This window comes from the organism of the source record quoted next, unplaced genomic scaffold (genome assembly GCF_019419815.1).
Source record: "Pyrus x bretschneideri cultivar Hongxiangsu unplaced genomic scaffold, Pyrus_bretschneideri_v1 Contig20, whole genome shotgun sequence".
Taxonomy (NCBI): domain Eukaryota; kingdom Viridiplantae; phylum Streptophyta; class Magnoliopsida; order Rosales; family Rosaceae; genus Pyrus; species Pyrus x bretschneideri.
Window position 1 is genome coordinate 6,540,850 of NW_025999502.1, and position 20,704 is coordinate 6,561,553.

At 35.9% G+C, this 20,704-nt stretch overlaps 4 protein-coding genes across 5 annotated transcripts; 2 read left to right on the forward strand and 2 right to left on the reverse strand.

Annotated features, from left to right (window-relative positions):
* Window positions 1–694: 694 nt before the first annotated feature.
* Window positions 695–2,735, forward strand: LOC103933999 (riboflavin synthase). The gene is given in 4 exon segments (XM_009343698.3): window positions 695–1,048; window positions 1,050–1,352; window positions 1,354–1,544; window positions 2,508–2,735. Coding segments are annotated over 3 exon segments (825 nt in total). The 5' UTR covers window positions 695–709; the 3' UTR covers window positions 1,537–1,544; window positions 2,508–2,735.
* A 4,776-nt stretch (window positions 2,736–7,511) lies between these two features.
* LOC103933998 lies at window positions 7,512–8,647 on the forward strand. Its single transcript, XM_009343696.3, has 2 exons — window positions 7,512–7,775; window positions 8,159–8,647. Exons 1-2 carry the CDS (start codon window positions 7,659–7,661, stop codon window positions 8,267–8,269), a joined length of 228 nt encoding a protein of 75 aa, XP_009341971.1. The 5' UTR covers window positions 7,512–7,658; the 3' UTR covers window positions 8,270–8,647.
* Window positions 8,648–13,107: 4,460 nt separating this feature from the next.
* Window positions 13,108–14,805, reverse strand: LOC103933997 (GPI-anchored protein LLG1). The gene is made up of 3 exons (XM_009343695.3): window positions 14,179–14,805; window positions 14,020–14,082; window positions 13,108–13,592 (listed from the first exon to the last, which is right to left on the reverse strand). The coding sequence occupies exons 1-3, from the start codon at window positions 14,258–14,260 to the stop codon at window positions 13,231–13,233; spliced, it is 507 nt and encodes a 168-aa protein (XP_009341970.2). The 5' UTR covers window positions 14,261–14,805; the 3' UTR covers window positions 13,108–13,230.
* Window positions 14,806–15,292: 487 nt separating this feature from the next.
* On the reverse strand, window positions 15,293–19,773 carry LOC103933994. 2 transcript variants are annotated; one of them, XR_007258260.1, is made up of 10 exons: window positions 19,450–19,773; window positions 18,976–19,116; window positions 18,706–18,801; window positions 18,493–18,619; window positions 17,964–18,073; window positions 17,430–17,510; window positions 16,353–16,435; window positions 15,900–16,169; window positions 15,707–15,782; window positions 15,293–15,590 (listed from the first exon to the last, which is right to left on the reverse strand). XR_007258260.1 is itself a non-coding variant. In XM_009343694.3 (9 exons), the coding sequence occupies exons 1-8, from the start codon at window positions 19,756–19,758 to the stop codon at window positions 15,938–15,940; spliced, it is 1,179 nt and encodes a 392-aa protein (XP_009341969.3). In that variant the 5' UTR covers window positions 19,759–19,773; the 3' UTR covers window positions 15,293–15,590; window positions 15,900–15,937. The 2 variants fall into 2 exon arrangements, 1 of the variants encoding a protein (XP_009341969.3); XM_009343694.3 differs by lacking the exon at window positions 15,707–15,782.
* Between the last annotated feature and the right edge of the window lie 931 nt (window positions 19,774–20,704).

A 20,704-nucleotide genomic window follows, 5' to 3' on the forward strand; every position in this document is an offset into this window, starting at 1 on the left:
ACCGTTTCCAACCAAGGGCTAGGCCAAATGACTCAAGGGCCCCATTGGGCCAAAACATCAAATCAGGCCAATCTGGCCCAAAGGAGAAGTATAAAATTTGACAATCATTTAAAACTCTATTTAAATAATAAAATAATATTTGATAATTCGGTTGAAGAAGTACAAAATTGATATTAGGCTTCAGATTGCCATATCAACTATAAATTGTAATTTGACATTTCCTTTAGAGATGGTCTAAGAGCATCTCCAAAGGAGATGTCAAATTATCCAAATCAGCAATAACGGTAATAAAAGACAGTATTAATGTTTTCCAACCAAAAAGTCAAATCTGATGTGGCATGACATGGATTGACATCTCTCCCTGTGCTGCCAAATTTGACAGCACCTTCAGATTTTTTAATTAATTATTAAATGTTTTTTATTAATTTTTATTAGTTTAAAGCATTATCCTTTTGTTTCTTTTTATTCCCAATGCAAAGAAAGTACATAAATTATTATTTTATGTTTAAAATTTGAAATATCGATTGGAAATAAAAGTTTAAAAAATGTCAAAGTGCTATATAAATCTTAAATTTAAATTTTAAGTTTAAATTTAGTACCTCATTTTGGAGATGATGTAAGTAGTCTATCCGAAAACAATTAGATAGGTAGATGTAGCGAACGAGGGTACAAAAGATCCCAACTTGCGTTGCAATCCGAAACAAACAGAATGGCAGTGACACTCTCAACAACTCCTCAACCCTGTGTTCGACAAATCTCAATCATGAATAAGTTCCACTCTATATCCTCCAAAACCCTCCGAAGTTTCAACCCCCTTTTCACACCCACTACTCAAACCCTCTTCCTCAGCTCCCAAAAACCCAAAATCCATCTCCAATCTCCTCCTCGCAACACAATCCGATGCCTTTTCACCGGCATCGTCGAGGAAATGGGCCAAATCAAGCAACTTGGCACCTCCCAAAACGGCGGTTTCGACATGAAAATCGGCGCCAAAACCGTTCTGGAGGGCGTTCACCTCGGGGATAGTATTGCAGTCAATGGAACGTGTCCTGACGGTGACTGAATTCGATACCCAATTGTCCGATTTCACAGTCGGGCTGTCGCCGGAGACGCTTAGGAAGACGTCTCTGATCGAGCTCGAAGCGGGGTCACTTGTGAATTTGGAGCGGGCGGTGCAGCCCACGAGCAGAATGGGCGGGCACTTTGTGCAGGGTCATGTGGATGGCACAGGGGAGATAGTGTCAATGGAGCCCGAGGGGGATTCGCTGTGGATAAAGGTAAAGGCATCAAAGGAGGTGTTGAAGTATGTGGTGCCGAAAGGGTTTATAGCCGTCGATGGTACTAGTTTGACATGTGGTGGATGTGTTTGATAAAGAAGAGTGCTTTAATTTCATGTTGGTTGCTTATACACAGCAGAAAGTGGTGATTCCGTTGAAGAAAATCGGGTCAAAGGTGAATTTGGAGGTTGATATACTCGGGAAGTATGTCGAAAGACTTCTCAGTAGTGGGTTTGTCGAGTCAATCAAATCTTCATGACTCATAAGGTATTACTCAGATATAGTTCCATTACTGCAATCCTGATTTGGCTTCATGTATAATTACATTTGTAAATTTGTAATGCATACTTGCCCTTGTTTTTTTTTTTTTTTTTTTCTGTTTGAATGAAAAAGCTATTGCGTAAGAGATTCAGATTTTAAGTCGTTCGAATTGATTTATAATATTGAATTTAGGCCTATGCAAATGCAAATACTTTCGAGCAAATACTTTACTGTTTGGTTAAAATATTGGAGTTGTAAGTTATGAAATGTGTAATATGTAGGATGGTCAATCCTTAGTGTAAACATTCATACATTTATCACTACTGGCAAACAAGATTAACTTGAGGTACATGGAGAAAATTGAAGTGTTGGACGGGTGTTTGAAAATATGCATCTATATGTAGTGTTTTGGCATGGAACTGATCATGGTGAGAAAGGATTAATAGCTGACCCTATGCAGTGATCATCCATCATAGTTTGCTGAGTGGAGTTGCCGAGTTAAGTTGTTCTTTTGTTACGTAGATGTCTAAGACTTGATGTAAAAAGACAAGGACCTTTTTTTTCACGTAATGGATAGTGCATCTTTAACAGATTAGAAATTTTCTTGCAACTAATACAGTTTTCAAACGTGGAGTTCACTTCGTTGAAACTTTTGTTGTTGAACCTCTGATGGAAATTTGTTCTTTCTTTCTTGTGCTTTCCTTATAAACTACCAAGTTTTTCTTTTTTGGCAATTTGGTCGATGGTTTCACGAGTGACATGTACGATGAGATTTTTGCAATTATATGAACTTGGGATACAAAAGGGATGCAGCAATTAATTATCTTACAAAAAAAAAAAAAAAAAATCAAATAAAAGCAAGTAGATATAACATGAAGATTTTTTACTTGGACAATAGAAATTTCTCCTGTTGAAGGTCTACTTTCTGATCTCAAGTGTTTTACTGTTTCTGCTCATTTTCCTTGCAAGGTCATTGCCTGTGCGGCTTGTACACACTTGTGACTGGGATAGCAACTGAACCAATTGGTGGCTGTAGGAATGCTGTTCGGAATGTTGGCCGCTTTTAGCTCCGCCTTTTGTTTTTTGGAAGCATTTATAGGTAGTGTTGCATTTTGGATAGCTGTTATATCTTGATTTAAAAACTTTTGTTGTATCATTGTTAGAGATGTATTTTATTGGCTGCTCTGTATACTAATTATGATAGTTTCTTTAGTACTAAAAGTTTTTTTTGGAGAATTGTTAGGGCTCTATTGTACAACGACACGCACATGCCTTCACACACAGACTCTGTAAGCCACTGATGCTCCTCAAGTGTGTTTTGGGCCTCGAATTGCACATTAGAAAAATCATTCTGCGGCGAGTCTGATGAAGATTTCTCTCATATTCCGTCCAGAAGGGCATATGAACTAAATTATGTATAGTATTGTAGGGTTTAAATTTTTCTGTGTCAAACTTTTCTTGATTCTCATCTTTCTTATGTGGAAACTTAAGTATGTTATTCTCCAGTTTTCTCTTTTAAGAGACTAGTGAGAGAAACTATTACGCGGTGTTCTGGATTACAAAAAGTAGGTGGTTCCACCCAATTAAAATATAAGAAAATTAATGAAAAAAGCTTGAAAACTTTGAGTTTTAATGATAAGGACAAAATAAAGGGTAAAGTGAATAGTACCAAGATTGACTTTTTAGTGTAAAAATATAGTTTTTCGTTAAAGTAAACAGTACCGCGGATTTTTCGTTAAAACTCTCTTACAATATTGCATGTGTTTGTTCGAAGCTCAATGGGAGAAGGGTCGCCTCTCTGTTGAAGGTCAAGGGTCGAGGTAAGTTTTGTTCGTCCTTGTGGGTTGATTTCTTCCATGTGCTGATCTAAGCTTTGAGCACCTAACTCTCGTTCGTGGTGCTTCATGACCAGTTTTAGGCTTTACTTTTCAAACGAAAAACTTTCTGCTTGTAGCTTCCTCCAATTTCATAAATTTAGGATTACCAGCGGCATTTGTTCATACTTCGTAGGGGAGTGATGAGGAACGTGTTCATCAAAGATGGCTTGAACCTCACATGAAGGAAGAGTCTCGTGTCTTTGGATGCGTAATTAGTTGGTCTTGTATTTCATGATACAATTGGATTATGCCATTAAATGTATGAGTTTATATAAAAGCCTATTGGGAAGTTGTAGAAGGAGAAAGATGATGTTCCAAAAAGAAAAATGTTAATCGTACTCACACAAAGTCTCGCTTAGACTTGCTTTTGAGAGAGTTTGAATGACAGTTCTCGTGAAATTGCTCCAACGAAGAATCATTAACAAAACGAAGAATCACCGTTGTTCGTGACGAGGAACGTAGTCATCACTTACTTTTCTCCAAGTAGAGTAGGTGCTGCTTGCTCAACATCAAGTTGCCCGGCAGGGGGCGACTCAGTTTAGCCAAACCAACCACTTCATTTGGATAATACAGTGTTTCCATCAGAATTGACATGAACCCTTCAGTCCTCTGCCTCCTCCCAAAAGTACACTTATCACCACCTCAGCCGAAAGTGAGAAACAGTGACAAGTTTTTTTTGGAGAACGAAACAATGACAAGTTAATCATTGCTTCACCACTGAAATTTGCTGTCGGTATCACCAAGAACAAACGCAAAAAAGGGTTTGACTGTTCGAGAAAAGATGCATACTGTGCTGTTTTAACTGGCGGCATTGTTGGGGCCCCAAACACCCCTGTGCTGGTTCCAACCAAATACAGCTGGTTCTCCTCTTTGTGAGCGTGGGCGGATGAGGATGAGTAATGTGCTCCGTACCCAAGAATTTCTTCTTTAGAGACTGACATGCAGGGGCGACCTTGGGGAAGTTGGGTCAACTGAAACAATCCCCAAAAAGCTCAGAAATTATCTATGGAAAAACTAGGTATTGTCTTTGAAAGTTGTCAATCCAACTGCTTGACGAATTGTTTCTGTAGGCACTAAGCAGAATAGCTGCTAGTCTCATGCCTCAATATAAGTTGTGGGTATCTGTTGATAGGCCCACTTGACATGTGTTAGCTTTTATCAACAAGCTCGTTTAAAAACTATTGACATTAGTCGACATACTCTCTCGAAACCTGTTGACATCTGTTGACAGTTGTGTATTATGACTTTTTACATGACCGCATGCCTACCAAGACTTGATGAAATACCAATTACATGTTATTCCGTTCAAAAACTTTTGTGCTCCATTCTTACTGACCCCCAAATAGTATTATCTAGATCCCCCACTAATGACATGTGTCGGGTCCAGACTAAAAAGTACACCAACAATGCTAAGATACATCATTTCAATATAACATTTAAAGAAAGAATGCGCGTGCTATATATGAACATTCGAATTGGGTCTGTTTTTGGCGTGGCATTCTTAACCTTGTGCGGTATTTAGTTAATTAGGGCAAAATTATAATGAATGAATTTTGACTCCAAGTTTAGTGGATATGGTGATCTTTCTAGTCTCCATGCCGCCAAGACTCTAATTTTTCTAGTTATCTATAACCACTTAAGTACTACGGTATAATGATATTCTTCTTCAGTTGTAGTGAGAGGTCTTAGATTCGATTCGCGCACAAAGGTGAATTTGAATCACATTATTGTTAACTCATTGTAGGCTAAACCCACTTATTCTCCTTCGTGTAGATAATATCGTTTGTTAAAAAAAAAAATATTATTATAAGTTTGAGCATCTCCAACAGGCTAGTTAAAAGAGCCCCAGTTGACAACTTTAGCAAAAAATATTGAAAATTCACAAAAACTCAAGTCCAACTTGCTGGCTATTATAACTGAAAATCAGCAATCTACTTTAGGTGCAATCATAACACTTCGTTTGTTACAATCTACTCATGTTACACATATAGTCATCTTTTAACATTATACCTTAAAAACATTAAACTCGACTATATACTTATTATGCAGGCTAGTGGCCAAAAATATAAAAAGTTTTATTCTTTTGATAAAGATTCCTAACTAGATAACTCTCAGGTTAAATGAAGATTGATATAGTAGTATCATGTTTTTACGAGAAGTATCTTACAGATGTCGACTGTTGCATGACAATGACAATGAAGTATGGTAATAAAGTGACTCATGGGGCTACAATGGTAATTGCACTAGGAACTTCCAAACTCTCGAGTCTCAACCCACTACGCCATTCCGCACCTCCCATTCCAAAGACATAGGCCTCAAATTAACTTGTGAAACAAGTGGCGCTTGCGTGGTACAATCTGGACCATACAAAATTAATATGCCACATTACAAAATTACCCCTCCATAATTCTTGCCTTTCTAGATCGACTTTCCTTCTCTTACAAAACTAACCCCATCCTATCTCTTCTTTTTGGTTTCTTCGATTCTTTTTCCCCTTGGTTTGGTGGATAATTGGAAGGTAAGGTTAATGATAAAGAAAGGGAAAAATTACATATTCAAATTAGATAGAGCAATCGATTCAAATTGCAGTACATTCAAAAGAAAATTTAATCATATTTAAATTGCAATCCGTTGCAGTTATGTGCCTCTAGCGACTCGACAATAGCCTTGTGGTGCGTCTTGCTTTGCTTTTGGAGGACTGGAGGCTAAGGTACATGCACTCGAGCTAGGCCCGGCCCAGGTCTAGTGCGGGCAGGCGATTGTCTGGGGCCCAAAAAAATTAGGAGCACCAAAATTATTAGGATGGTATATTATATATGTTTTTATAAGCGTATAAATTTATAAAATTTAGTTTAATGACAAAGAAATTTAACTAGAACTAGTGGTTTTATTGTTTAAAATTAATGAGGAGGTCTTAGGTTCAAAACACCATGTGTGTTTATTTACATTCCAATTTTTACAATTTTTTTTATAACAGTATAAATTTATAAAATTTGGCAAAATGATCAAGAAGTTTAATTATAAGCGATGATTTTTGTTGTTTAAAATTGACGAGAGGTCCTAAGTTCGAAATGCTATATGCATGCTTATTTTTTTCAATTTTTTACAAATTTTTGTTTAGTTGTTAATTTATTTACTAGCTAGTAGTTATGTGAGTTGCTATTTTTAAATATCCGTTCCAATTCAAGTCTAATATTCAACAAAGAGTAAGGCGTAGACTAATTTTTTAGACCAAATTTGCAAATAATATTATGTGTCATCAAAAGGTTTAATTAAGTGTTCATTCATTACTTATACATATCCTTAAAGACATCGAAAATATTATTATATTTTTAGTCTTATATTAACGAGGTTAGTAAATAAGAAAAAATACCTCACGATTTATACAAAAGCATTTTAAAAGTTCAGATGGAAAACAAAACTCATAATCTATCTACTTGTAAGCCCAAAGTTTTTTGGTTTCCTTCTATTGATACAAAACAAATTAGTTATTCCGTGTTTTTAAATTATTGAGTTTAAAGCGTTTTTCTAAATATAATTTTATTGATGTCTTACGTGTGAAAACAAATAATTTTTTTTTTATATGAAGTGAAGACACATTTTTTAGCATCGTCCTGGACCTCAAAAATCTCTAGACCGGCGTGCTCGTCTAGACCACAATTGATGTTGGTGAAAGATTTGTCGAAGAAGGGGTATCAAAGACATGTGGTTGGTTAGTCTAAGATTGTTGTTGGCTTGTTGAAGAGAAGGAGAATGTGGCTCTAAAAAAAAAAAAAATTATAATTTGTTTTTTACAACTTGACACAAATTTTGTGGAGTACGCGAAGTCCACATGGGCAAATATAACCATATCCCAACGATAAGGACCTCCTTGTCGAAAACCAAAGAAAGCATTAGTACGTGCAAAGTTGGGGTATTGTTGAAGTTGGAGATAGATGTACACCAGTGGTGCAGAAGGGTATTTTAGACAATTGAGAACATCTGAAAAAGAAGTGTGCAAAGGGTACATTTGGTATTCTACAACCAAGTTGTGGGGGTACGGTTGCCGCGTAAACGTTCGAAATGACCATCGACCAGCAATATATATTTGCCTGCCGTCAAAGCCCCTCCATCTGCCCACACAAGTTTCCCTCACTTTCTCGCATTCATTTTCCTACCAGACAAACAGTCAGTCTCCCGACTCTCGGCTCTCCAGATCCAACCATCCAAGTATCCAGTCAGCTAATACCCATCTTCTCCACTGATGAAGAAGCCGGGCTTTCTAGCGGCCTCAGTCGCTGCCGCTTCTGCCACTGCTCTCTCCGCCACTTCTTCCTCTTCAAGCTTTGTGTCTGATTCAACCATGCGGTTTTCTCACCAGGTAATTAAATAATCTTAATTTGTATTCATGTATCCTCTTAATCTGTTCATTGTTTCTTCTCAGTATCCAGCTTAATTGCCCTGCTTCTACTTTTCTAGGATTCTGCTCTGTTTGGTTGCTGAGAAAAAAAAAAAAAAAGAGAAAAGGCTGAAATCTGGGATTTTGACCCTTGAAATTTACCCCAACTAATTTATTCATGAATTTCTACTATTTGAACACACTTATTGATGACCTTTCTAATAAAAATGGACCCTATAATTGTGTGCCGGACCCACCTATCTTAGGAAATTTCAGCAAGCGACTTTGTGTGTCCAAATAGCATCGTCTTCTTATTTATACAAATGGTAATTAAGAGATAAATATGTTTATGTTTGATTTTGTAGGAGGCTGGCGTTAAGAGAAATCAAGAAAAATCATCGGCTTCGACGGAGAAATTTGCACCCAAGTTCGATGGGCTGAGATTTATTGAAACGCTGGTTACTGCTCACAGATAAGATTTGGCGGCCTCTATCTTCTATCTATTATAATCTAAATATTTTTGCCTCATTTGATCCATCTTCCATCCCGAGGAAACGACTTCACGATTGGATTTCGATTCTTTGGTCAAGAGACCAACTTATATAGTATAAGTACATCACAATTGTAGTATTTTATGTCAATAATTTAACGTCATGTAAAAAGAAGTATTATTGGCATGAGACGCTAAGATGACATTGTACCTATGCCAAGTAAGTCATCCTCCTAGAAATAGAGGAATTGTAAGGGTAACATTTCAGGGCTGCCTTTCTGTATTCATGTATCTGCCTAAAGGCCAAAAAAATGTATCATTTTTGTAATCGTGTGAAAATTAATATAATATTTTTTGCTTTGTATTTTTCTGATTTTGGTGGGTAATTCCAAAAATTTGTTTTCCATCTGTTTTAAAACTAAAATGTTACATATTGATTAAAAAATTTGTCATTCACAAGATTCGAATTAAAAAAAAATTATCATTAGATTGTAGTACTAAGTGGCTGATTGACTAATGATATGATATTAGAATGATGCGATATGGCGATTTTGATTTTTCATGAAATCATGTAGCATAAGATTATGTATATGAACTTATAGGGTGTTTTCCATCCTAATTTGATCCATTTGAGGTTTTGGCAATGTGTCACACTTGTAATGCTTTTAACCATAAAGTTTTCAATACGACAACATATCGACCAAAGCCACTACCACACCGAAAGCGAGGAAGTTCTTTGCCAATGACATAATATGGACCACATATATTTGAGATTGTGATGTGTATGCAACGTATGGATGTGAATGTGATGCGGCTATATCAACAAATAGTATTATCAATTCCCGTGTTTTGAGGACCATTAAAATTTAGCGTCACTTTTACATAAAATGATACAAAAATCTAAGATTTTTCAACTAGTTGGTTGCTTGTTATTAAGCTTTGTATGAGTGTGCAATTTAACGTGAGGTGTTGAAATATTCCACATCGGCTGTCTCGTTTAAATACCTTAACTGCATTTCAACAAATACTGAAACCTTTTATAATAAAATCTTACATTTATCGGAGTGTGAGATAGTAATTAATAAATTTGAGATAATATCAATGTAGTTGAAAGTAAACTTTTGACCTGTTCCTCTCTCTGAAAATTTGACATGAGGTCATTGCCGCAATTGACAACTTTTTTGTGTGAATCCAACAAGGGAGAGGAAAACCAATCCTTCCCTTTGCAGCTCTGCTTTGCTATTACATCTGATTGGGAGTTTGACTAGGCGTGCACTTGCGCTATCCAATCGGCTTTGCATTATGTTTTTAATATAAAAAATAATATTTACACAGTGTATATGACAAATTTTAGGAGAGATTTTTCAGTGTGATCGGTACACAGGATGGTACATCATGTGTCATTATACAAATAGTAGGATATGTGTGCTAAAATGTTAATAACTTAAAAAATAAAAATTTCCACCACTTCTATTAAAACAAGTGGTATATCATTTATGTTCCCGTCACAATTAAAAGCTTTTCTTCAAGGAATACCACATCCTTCAACAAAGACGTGCAGCCACCCAAAAAAGGATGTTTAAAAATTGCACTCGACATTTTCCACTTCCACGAATGTTGTACCAATGGTTTTTCTTTTATGCTTCTTTTGGTAAGATAATTATTAACCATTCTTTTACAATTTTGGTGCCATGTGTATCTTAATTTACCCATTTTGATGTACCTAAATTACATGACCTACCATAGCTTTTAACAAATCAGATTTCGGTATCCCAAAAAGAGGAGGTTCCTAAATTCTTGCTAAATGATGTCTCAGAGTTTTAAGTTAAGAACAATACTGATTGTTCAAGATAATAAGAATCTGAATTTAAAGATATTAATCTTGTAAATTTAAAGATTTGAATTGCAATTGTACACTAGTTCCTCATTTAATTTGTCGATTTGGAAAACAACTTTTTAACATTAGAATTCACTATTGTTCACCTAGGCTATTAAAATGGTTGACAACGATAAACTTCTGAACTCAACACCCCTATGATCAACTACAAATCATGAATGAATTGTTTTTTTGAACTCAACGTACTGTAAGTTTTAAATGCCTTCTTTTCATAACAATTTTGTAATGTACTAGGAGTTTGGTACATTAGTGAATCTTATGTTGACACATATTGATCGTTGAGTTCATGAAATAATATGAATTTAGAACGTACCAGGAGTTTGGTATATTAGTGAATCTTATGTTAACACATATTGATTGTTGAGTTTGTTATATAATATGAATGTACCAAGAGTTTGGTACATTAGTGAATCTTATGTTGACACATATTGATCGTTGAGTTCATGAAATAATATGAATTTAGAATGTACTAGACATTTGGTATGTAAAGTTTTTATTTTTGAAATGTATCCTTATGATGAAACGTTACACAATGTGCGTTTGAGACGTACCTATTGTTTGGCTTGTCTTTATGTTATTTCGACAAGTAATGATTATTTGGTATTAAACTCCCAACTAATTGGTACATTAATTAATGTTATGTTGAAACATATTGATCATTTGGTTCGTGAAATAATATTGACTTAGAAGGTACTAGACGTTTGGTATTTAAAATTTTTATTTTAGAAAGGTACCCATCTGATGAAACGTGTGTGTTTGAAAAGTACCAATTATTTGGTATGTCTTTTTACGTTATTTCGACGAGTAATGATCATTTGGTATTAAACTACCAATTAACCGGTACATTAATTCATGTTAATTTGACACATAATGATCGTATGATTCATGAATAAGATTAATTTAGAATGTACCAGACTTTTGGTACATAATATTTTATTATTGGTACATACACGACTGATAAATGTTATATGATGTGAGTTTTAACCATGCCTTATTTGGTAGGTCTTTTAACGTTATGCTAATTTAAAAGATACAAATCAATTGGTACGTAAGGTGCACTTTCGACGACAATTGGTGCGCAAGGTGCACATCTCTCCAAGTGAAAACGTAATGATTTATTACCAAAAATTGCTTTAATCTACAACTGTATGTGAGCAAGAGAAATCTTTAATCTACCAGTGATATGAACAATACCAATTTTTCAAGTCCACCATCACCAAATCATCACTATGTACTTCAAATACAAACTCGCTTAACTCCTATGCTTTCTACCAACTGGAATTGAATGACTCGGCGACGTTTGACCACATCTCACCGTACTTGCCAAAAAATCATCAATCAAAACACTGCATAATCCTAACATTATGTTGTTCAATATTATACTTTTCATACTTAAAACGGAAAGCCCCTAAAAACTATACTGTTCACTAAAAGCATAAAAAGAGAAGGGAAAAAAAAAATGAAGAAAATGAATAATGGTGGGACGGCAGGTCTTTAAATCAAACCATGTACACAAGCACCTCTTCATTAAAATTCAAGATAACGACCGTATCTGGCCCCTAAGAAGAATGCATCTGCATTGTTCTGTTTGGGCAAGTCCTCCAAGATTTGTCAATTCGTCCACCGCCATTTTTTTCTCAAAATCTGCATGTTTACCTCAACTACTTCTGGAGTGGACTTGAACAATTTCACCATATTCTTACGAATTTTTTCCCAAAACAAACCGGATATGTGCTCTTAAGTATCTCACCCAATAACAGGATAAAATTGTGCAAACAACACTAATTGAAATGGATAAGTCCATTCAAATTTCAAAAATGGGAGATCAAAAAAAAAATTCAACACAGGAGAAAAAATCTACGCTCTCAAATTCAACAAATCAAAAACCACTTCCTACAAAAAAGGTCACGTACAAAGAAATATCAGCCTAAAATGACATATTTGGAATTCAATAATTAGCATTTTAATTTTAGAAAGTAAAATAATGACATGTGATTTAAATAAATATAAAAATGTTGATGTAGCTATTGTTTAAGGCGCCTTAGTTAAATCTTAAAATAGAACTAAAAAGTATCAAAAAAATGCAGAGAATTCTAATTTTCCCTAATATTACCAACATGATAAGTTGAGATTATCCCTTCTTCATATGGGCCAATTTATCAACGTGCTGTTAAAATATAATTGTTTAGAGAACCTCAATTATCATAATAACTACTTAGTTTAGAGGCATTTAGTTTCCACTTTGATCATCGAGTGACGTTCTCAGTTCAAGGATGGCATTCCCAAATCACCCAATTTTGTATACCTCCTCCTCTCTGGCGGAGATCCGACTCTAGTCATTTTTAGGTCTAAAAAAGACCGAAAGATCTAAACCGGACCCGAAAAAACCCTAACCCAAACCGATAAAAACGAAGCGAATATTCCAAAAACCAAAATACCGAACCGACCGAAATTTTTGGTCAATTTTGGTCTATTGTCAAACCAACCGAAATTTTAGTCAATTTTGGTTTATTTTTTCTTCTAGAACGGTTCTGTTTGGTTTTTGGTTTGGGGTTTTTAGTTTGGAAACCGAACCGAAACCAGCCCTGGTCCTTTTTAGTTGAGTTCGACAATTTTGGATTGACCCTTCGAAGTTACGCTCAGTACTCTTCACTTAAAACATAAATTTGATGCAAGGATGCACTATCTCGACGTGAATTGTATGCTTTAATACTATGAAAAAATTAAAGCATCCAACTTAAATGTCATTTGGTAACTTGAAGAATCTGCATGAAAGTATTACATACTGTAGTCAACGCTTTACATTCATAATGTGAGATAACTCTCAAGAGATCACAATTAGGGTTTTTCATGTACTATTGACTATTAGAGCAGAAGAACTTGTTTCATATCAGAAATGTGTGTGGGTTTAGTGATAAACTGCCGAGTATATAATAAAATTATACTATTTGGGATACATGTTCAAAGCATACAAATTGGTGGGAGTTATCCGCGGAAACATAATTGAGTGGTTACAAGGTGGGGTGATGTTTTTTCACACTTACACCAGCTCAGAACATATGGAAGGATAATATAAGGAAGGCAGCAGATAGTGCTAGCATGATGGAGTGAGTAGCTGATATGTGACCTCTGCTGCTCTTTTGATCAGATTTCGGTGCCTCAGCGGGACATGCGAGACCTTCTTTCCCTTCGCGGCATTGAGACGCAAACAGGCCGGGAGGATACTTCCCGTAGATGTTTATGTAGCTGAACATGGTTGAAGCACAATCATTTTTCAAGTCATTGATTTCTTCTGTAAAAGGACAGGCAAAATCCTTCAAAGCATTACAGCAGCTCTTTGCTGGGTAGTTTGGTCCTTTGCACTTGCTTGTTATGATTGTGTAGTTCTGGTTCTCAAAATTCACAGGACAATCTGCAGATAACCCAGCCAGAAAAGAAACTTATACAATGCAGATGAAACATATATACCACAAGCTAGCTAGAGATGCCGAATCAAAATGTACATTTTAGTTTTTTTTGCTCTAATTGTATTTCCTTTCCGTTTTGGGATCAATTCTTGTGTATATTTTGGTTATGAACTCGTTATCTTGATTCAGAGACAAATAATACTATGAATACATAGAAAATTGAATGTTTTTTTTTTTATTTTTCGTTATGAAGATGTTCGTTGAACGAAATGACCAAATTAGAACATCCAACTCAAAACCAATACGCAATCAGTCGAGAAGGCTTCTACATTATATATTGTAAACCGTAACACATTTCCAGCACATTGAATTGATGGCCAAGAACAAATTAATTAAAAGGAGAAGGTAAGGAAATGAAGGGTAATTGCTTACTTTTTTTGGCCTGAAGAAGGGCACGTCCCCCCGTGGATGATCCACCAGCCCGTAAGATATCATCTGTAACATTCACACGACGAAAATTAAATTAAATTAAATTGAAACAAAATAAAAAGGACAAAAATAAAAGAAGAGAAGAGATGAAAGGGGAATTACAAGAGATGAAGGTGGCGGAGGAGGCAAAACCCAATACAAGGAAGAAGAAGAGGAAGAAAACGGGATGAGATAACGAAGCCATTGTAAAAATAATAATTTCAGAGACCGAAGAACCTATGACCTATGTCAAGTCGTTGTCGTCGATCTCTGCCTTTGGCCTCTCAGTCTCAGGCTCAGCTCCTTCTCCCCTTTCTTTTTTGGTTGATGGTTTTGGTTCCCTCTCTTTCTTTCTCTCTTTAGGTCTGTCTGTCTGTTTGAGGGAAGAGAGAGAGAGAGAGAGAGAGAGAATTGGTGGGAGGAGAGCGAAATGCTGCATGAAATTTGGAGAGGGTAAAAGTGGCAACATAAACAACTTCTGTGGGTGGTGATGTTTCAGACGTTACTAGTTTAAATGGCTGTTTTTTTTTTTTCCTAGACAAAAGCTGTTTTAATACATTGGGGAAACAAATTGTCCTGATGTTTTAATTTTATTTTTAGCTAGTTCAAGTTCAGTTCGTAAAAAATGTGAGTCGAGGTCAAACAAAATATTATGTTCATTTGAAAAAAAAAAATGTTAATAATAAACTTTGAAATACTCAGTTTGTCAAAACTATTATTTTAAGCTCAGCTCGTTCGTTAAAGATTGGTTCACTAAGGTCAAACAATGTCATTGCTTTCCCTTAAGATTGAAGACCAATCTTCCAAGAGTTTACGTGAATGTTAAGAAATGTCCTACTACTAGTAGTGTATGCTTTTTTATTTTTCACTTTTCATTAGGTCAAGCCGAATTAAATCTCAATCCACAAACAATCCTGGGCGAATTTGAGCTCGAGTTTCAAAGAATCATTTGAGCCAAGCTTGAACACGGCCTGTCCGAGCTTTCTTTGAGCTTTTTCAGTCATCGGAGGTTCAAATTATAACATCTAAGCCAAACTTGATCACCAAATTGTTCGACCTGAGCTGATCGTTTCTCTTTCGGTAGGGTTTATGCTTTGGCACAACGATATGGCTTGCTCCGTTCGAGCAATATATTGTCATGCCAGCTTCCAAGCTTGACTTGAATCAACCAATCAAACCTTTTAACCCCTAGGGTATCCAAAATAATGGAGGACAAGAAAAAAGTGGAACTTAGTGCTAGTGGGTTTACTGCTTCATTTAGGTTTCATCAACGTACTCCGAAAATAATCGACAAAATCATTTTGAATTTGATCAGTTCAACATCAAATACATTCAGTGTGAAAGTGACTGTCAGGTGCCAAAAATAGATAGTCCTCCTTCACCGTTAGTAAGAAACTAGAGGGGATGATCATTTCAGAAGTAAGAAACTGATGCAGCTTAGCAGTCGAAATCGGAGCCCTTGTGCATATATTACTCATTCTATTGCTGATTTCCAAAATTCGTTTCTGATAAGATGTGAACAGATAAATGGAAACCTTCAAAAACAAAAACAAAACAAGTGTAAACATTTTGTACATGATTGTTACCATGAAAACAATCAATTGAGAACAATATGCAATCAACAGAAGGGAGAAAAGCAACAAGCACTGACAGTCCATCGTAACAGTAAGCAACTGAAATTCTATGGAGCGTTTGCATCCATGTGATATGTGCGACATGCAGATCCACTATTGTGTAAATCAGACAATCAAGGAAAGTAAGGATATTCAACAGACCATGTAAACTAGCAGAATACGATCCACTGCAGTTCAGAAATAAGTAATCAAAGAATTCAGTGAAATTACCTCAGAATTCTAAAATCTTCTTGGCGACAGGTCAACCATTAACTTTCTTGGTTGGTTGTTAGCAAATTGTGTCGTACTCTGCGAGTGATGGACCTGCCCATCCGAAGCCGCCTATTTGTCAGTGCTTCTAATAATAAAACTAAAGTATCCTCTACAGCTTCAGCCTGTTTATCTAATCCAAAGGAGCTGAACTCTGGAAGAAGTTGCAGCTCAGAGAGGAGGCCAATAGCAGCTCCTGCTGTACAGGTACGATCCCATGATGGTTGGGGCCTGCCCTTAACACAAAACAATCAGTTACAAAACCAGTTTAAAAAAAAATGACAAGTGATTTGGAAATTGGAAATGCAGAAGAGCAAAAGAAAGTGCTCAACAATAAAGAGAATAAAAATAAAACCTAAGATAAAACAAACGCTCCTGCATAGAAAACGGCAAAACTTATTTCTTAGTTCTTACCGAAGTTTGTGCATCGCAGAAGTACCAGTGGCCAGGGAAATACAAGGAAAGTCTCCATCTCCCCAAACTGACACTCCTTGATCCTGCACTAGAAATACTCATGTTAAAAACTACCAAAAGAGTATAGAGTTCCTTTTGTTAAAATTGTTAAAGGTCATCCCTAAATCAATCTGATAGCTTTATACAAGCAATGAAGTAAAGCAAAAATATACGGATATAGTTATGGGCACCAAAGGTCCAAACTGCTGACCCTATTGTTAATGGAAAGCAGAGAGGCTTTTAGAGAATAACTTATTGGGAAAGTCTATTACCAACTTTAATGTGGGAAAAACTGTTTTGGTGTCGAAAGTGAGGTTCTACTATTACAAGTATTTGACCATCATTTTTTACCAAACTGCCCTTCAGGTTCGACCGATGTCCAACTCAGTTCAACACTAAAACCGACCTTCTTGAACCTTAAAAGATCCATCTCCCCCACAAGCTCTGTACAGCAGTTAGTGGAGGAATAGTGGTGAGCAAACAGGTTGCCAATCCAATCAATCCAGAAAAAAAACAAAGAAACTCATCAAACGAACTAACCGTGACTCTCTCGTTGCCCACACCACGTCTCTTTCCACCACCACTCTCTCGTCGCCCAAGTCACATATTTTTAACATAAACTTTTAGATCTGAATATGGACTCAAACCCGCAAAGGTCAGCTGTGGAGTCGAACTTATATACTCCAAAACGCCCATCAAGTTGGACTCCAAAACTGACCTTTATGCCTCATACTCATCTCCTAAAAAATGCCCCTAAAGCTCGGCAGAAAAACCATGTGGTATGTACAGCAGGGGCATTTAGATCTTTTTACAGTAAAAAGGGCTAAAATATTAATATCTCATAAAAAGGGGGTCAAAAAGGTTTTTCACTCATTTGAAAAATAACCCCATGATTTATTGGAAGAGGTCCAAGTTTGATGGTCAAATATATGCCATATGAAATAATACAAGAAATCCACATCAAGCATTTTGTAGACAACAATCAAAACATGTAAGTAAGAAAATACATAGAAACAAAGATATGCCTGACAACTTTACCTTCAGCCGACTGAATATTGCAACTGAATTGTTCCATGTTCCATCAATCAAAATGAAATTCAGAGTTCTATCTTCATCTGTCTGCGCATAGTCAAACTAAAATTGACCACCATGGTAAACTTGAAGAAATTATAACGTATTTCTTACAAAGAAACATGAAGCCTAAACATTATTCTTGCTAGTGTGGCAATCTATCAACACAGTATCTAGGAGACAACCAACATTTATAACTGAACCAAGGGTGTGTTTGGGAGTGTATTGGAAATGAAAAGTGCACTTTCAGATAACCAAAATGAACTATTTAGTGTTTATCTGAAGTTGATAAAAGCATGTTTGGGCCTTTAGTGCTTCCTAGAGCTCTTGATAGGTGCTTTCAGCAGGAAATGCTGTCAGATGAATAATGTAGGAAAAACATGAATTTAATAAAATAGAAAATGCCTTAAAAAAGATCACTAAGTAGATAACTATTTAGCCAAAAAAAAAAAAAAAAACTTTCTGCAGAAGCCCTCCCAACATTGCTCTAAAACATAATACCTTAGTATCTGTTCCTTCCAGATATGGTGATGGTTCTTGGCCAAAGACATCCTCAACTGATTTTAACACTCCATTTTTGTTGGGATACAGGCACCAAGTATTGCTTTTTCCTGTATTTAATGTAAATCCCAAAATGATGTTAATGATTCAAAAGGTTTAATATCCATAAAATCAACTAGGGAACGTATACAAAACTGCCAAATCGAACTGCTCAAAATAATGCTGGCAACTTAAATTTATCAAAATAGCTGGGTACTAATACCAGTAATTTGTTTCAACACGCAGTTACAGAATCTACTGCAAAAGCCAAAGGTTACAAACAACAAGAACATAAAGCACCCCTTTTATTGCAGTCAACACACACTCGGGAACCGAAGTAGGTTTTCGTAACAACAGGGAAAGAGTATCATAAAGAATACTTTAATAATTTAAAGTAACAATGCATTAATCACATTAGGATGGTCAACTTGACATTTATAGGCAGCATCAGTTTTGAACTTCTTTGAAGAGGGAAGAAAATCAAATAAACCTGCAAGCTTCAATGCATTCCACATTATTTCTTCATGTTCAGAAATGCCAAAGAGGCACAAAGTTGCAGCCTCAGTGCCAAATACATGCCATAACAACTTCCCAGTGTTGTTCTGCCGCAAGAAGTCCTGCAACATTGATGACTGCAAATTTAAATGATGTTTTGAAAACTGTAATAAAGTATCAAACTGATTCATAATGAGCAGTAGAAAACCTTGGGATGCATATATAACCAAAACCGCATTCTATTCCATAGAGTGCATTGAGTGACTCTAGAACACATACAATCTTCTTCAGAGGGAAGCCAGCACTGCATAGTGATAATAAGTCTTCTAAGCGACAATGAACATGATATAAAGATATTAAGCAGTAAAAGGGCATATTGGTCTCTTCTAGGATGCACATGCTTCAATATTACCTCACCAAGAGGAAGAAGGTAAACCTGATGAAAGTGCAAAATTGTTTTAACAAAATAACCAAATACCTTTTGACAAAGGTAGCCCCTACTTCCGAGCAAACGACATGCTATTTGTCGAGCTGAAAAGAATTGGAGCTTTTGTTCAGAATCACCTAAAGCCTCATATGTTTTTCGGTGTTTTTTATCCTCTTGCACTTTGAAATCTCCCTGAAAAGTAAGGTATCAAGTTATCAGCAACCTACTTTAAAGCCAATTTGTCAACCAATCCAATAGCACAATCCGAAAAGAACACAGAAAATCTTCATCTGAGCTACACGTCATAGAATATAAGTCTACCCAAGTAAATATTTGTTACATCAAACACCCTAATCACCCAATAACCTAAGCTCATAATATTACAGTGTTTCTAATTGATGCTGATAAACCTCCATGGTAAATAGATCACACAAAATGTAAATACATATTGAAACAAAATTTACTCCAAATATTCATACAGAAGGCATAAGGCATAATAATTTGATCAAATGTCATATGATATACCTGAAGTTTGCCACGACTACCACCAAAGCTCATCTGGGTATCAATATCTTTCTCCAAAGCCTTCAAATCCTCAACAATTTTGGTAACCATGGCGGGAACTGGAGACGCGGTGCCCCAACCCTGCCATTCCTGCAATGTGATAGCACCTTCATGAACGCCGCTTGTACGAGCTTCTCGTGGGGGTGACCCAGAAATTGAACATGAAAAGGGTCTGTGAAGAGTTGTGGGTTTGGAGTCCATAAGGGTTTTGGTGGAGAAGGCGATACAAGGAGAGCATTTCAATGTTAAAGCCCTTGAGGGCGACGCCATGGTGTAATTTGCTGCTTCAGGGCCCTGTCACTCTAGCATTAACCCTTTTTTTTTTTTTTTTTTTTAATTATTATTTACTTATTGGTAAAATGAAAATAAATTTAAATTTTAAAATTTAGCAACAATATTTAAAGGGGTATGATATCTACACACCATTTTTTACCTTTCATACTCTTCTAATTTTCGACCGTCGGATCGAATGAATTGAAGAAGATCAACAGACATAAATTAACAAAAGGTGTGTAAGAAGTAAAAAGGGGTGTGTGGATAGCACACCCCTATTTAAATATATGAGAAATGTTTTTATAGGACTCTTTTAAGGATGAGGATCCCATCCTGATCCAAATGATGTGGATCCTAGGGATCTTCATATCCTAGCCGTTCATTGTATATTGTGTGGTTATAAATCATTTGAATTTTATTATTTAAAATTAAATATAAATAGTACCTGATGAAAACTAATCGCACGATATACGATGAATAACTAGGAAGTGATGATCCTTAAGATCTTCACCATTTGAATTTGGATGGAATCCTCATCCCTCTTTTAAAAGTGTGACTCTTCATGAGTACTCTGCCGTCTCATGTTTTTTACTCAATAATTTATAATATTAACACTGAAATTGATGTTAAATTGGGAGGTGTCAAAGAGTTGGCAAAAAATCACTATGGATGGTATGCATTTGTCCTCTTTCTATTTTATTTTCTCTTAGTAAATATTATTGAACCTTTTAGTCGTTATTTGGTTTCTAGTATTTTGTTTTTCTCAAGTTATTCGGTATGGTGTTGAGAAAGTAATTATCACAATAGAAACAGAAAAGTGAGAGTTCAAATGAGAGGGCTTCTTGGGGATTGATGTTAGCTATAGGTTTTGTCTTTTTGCTTGATTGTCTGTGTCATTGCTCCATTGCTGCATCAGCTATTGGCAATTGTGTGTCATTGTCCA

Excerpts from the sequence above, each read along its gene's own strand:
- LOC103933998 (XM_009343696.3), top strand. The coding sequence starts at position 7,659 with ATGAAGAAGCCGGGCTTTCTAGCGGCCTCAGTCGCTGCCGCTTCTGCC. Across the intron at positions 7,776-8,158 it reads CCATGCGGTTTTCTCACCAG|GAGGCTGGCGTTAAGAGAAA; the intron begins GTAATTAAATAA and ends TTGATTTTGTAG.
- LOC103933997 (XM_009343695.3), bottom strand. The coding sequence starts at position 14,260 with ATGGCTTCGTTATCTCATCCCGTTTTCTTCCTCTTCTTCTTCCTTGTA. Across the intron at positions 14,083-14,178 it reads CTCCGCCACCTTCATCTCTT|ATGATATCTTACGGGCTGGT; the intron begins GTAATTCCCCTT and ends TGAATGTTACAG. Across the intron at positions 13,593-14,019 it reads CCTTCTTCAGGCCAAAAAAA|ATTGTCCTGTGAATTTTGAG; the intron begins GTAAGCAATTAC and ends GGTTATCTGCAG.
- LOC103933994 (XM_009343694.3), bottom strand. The coding sequence starts at position 19,758 with ATGGCGTCGCCCTCAAGGGCTTTAACATTGAAATGCTCTCCTTGTATC. Across the intron at positions 19,117-19,449 it reads GTAGTCGTGGCAAACTTCAG|GGAGATTTCAAAGTGCAAGA; the intron begins GTATATCATATG and ends CTTACTTTTCAG. Across the intron at positions 16,436-17,429 it reads CAATATTCAGTCGGCTGAAG|GATCAAGGAGTGTCAGTTTG; the intron begins GTAAAGTTGTCA and ends TTTCTAGTGCAG.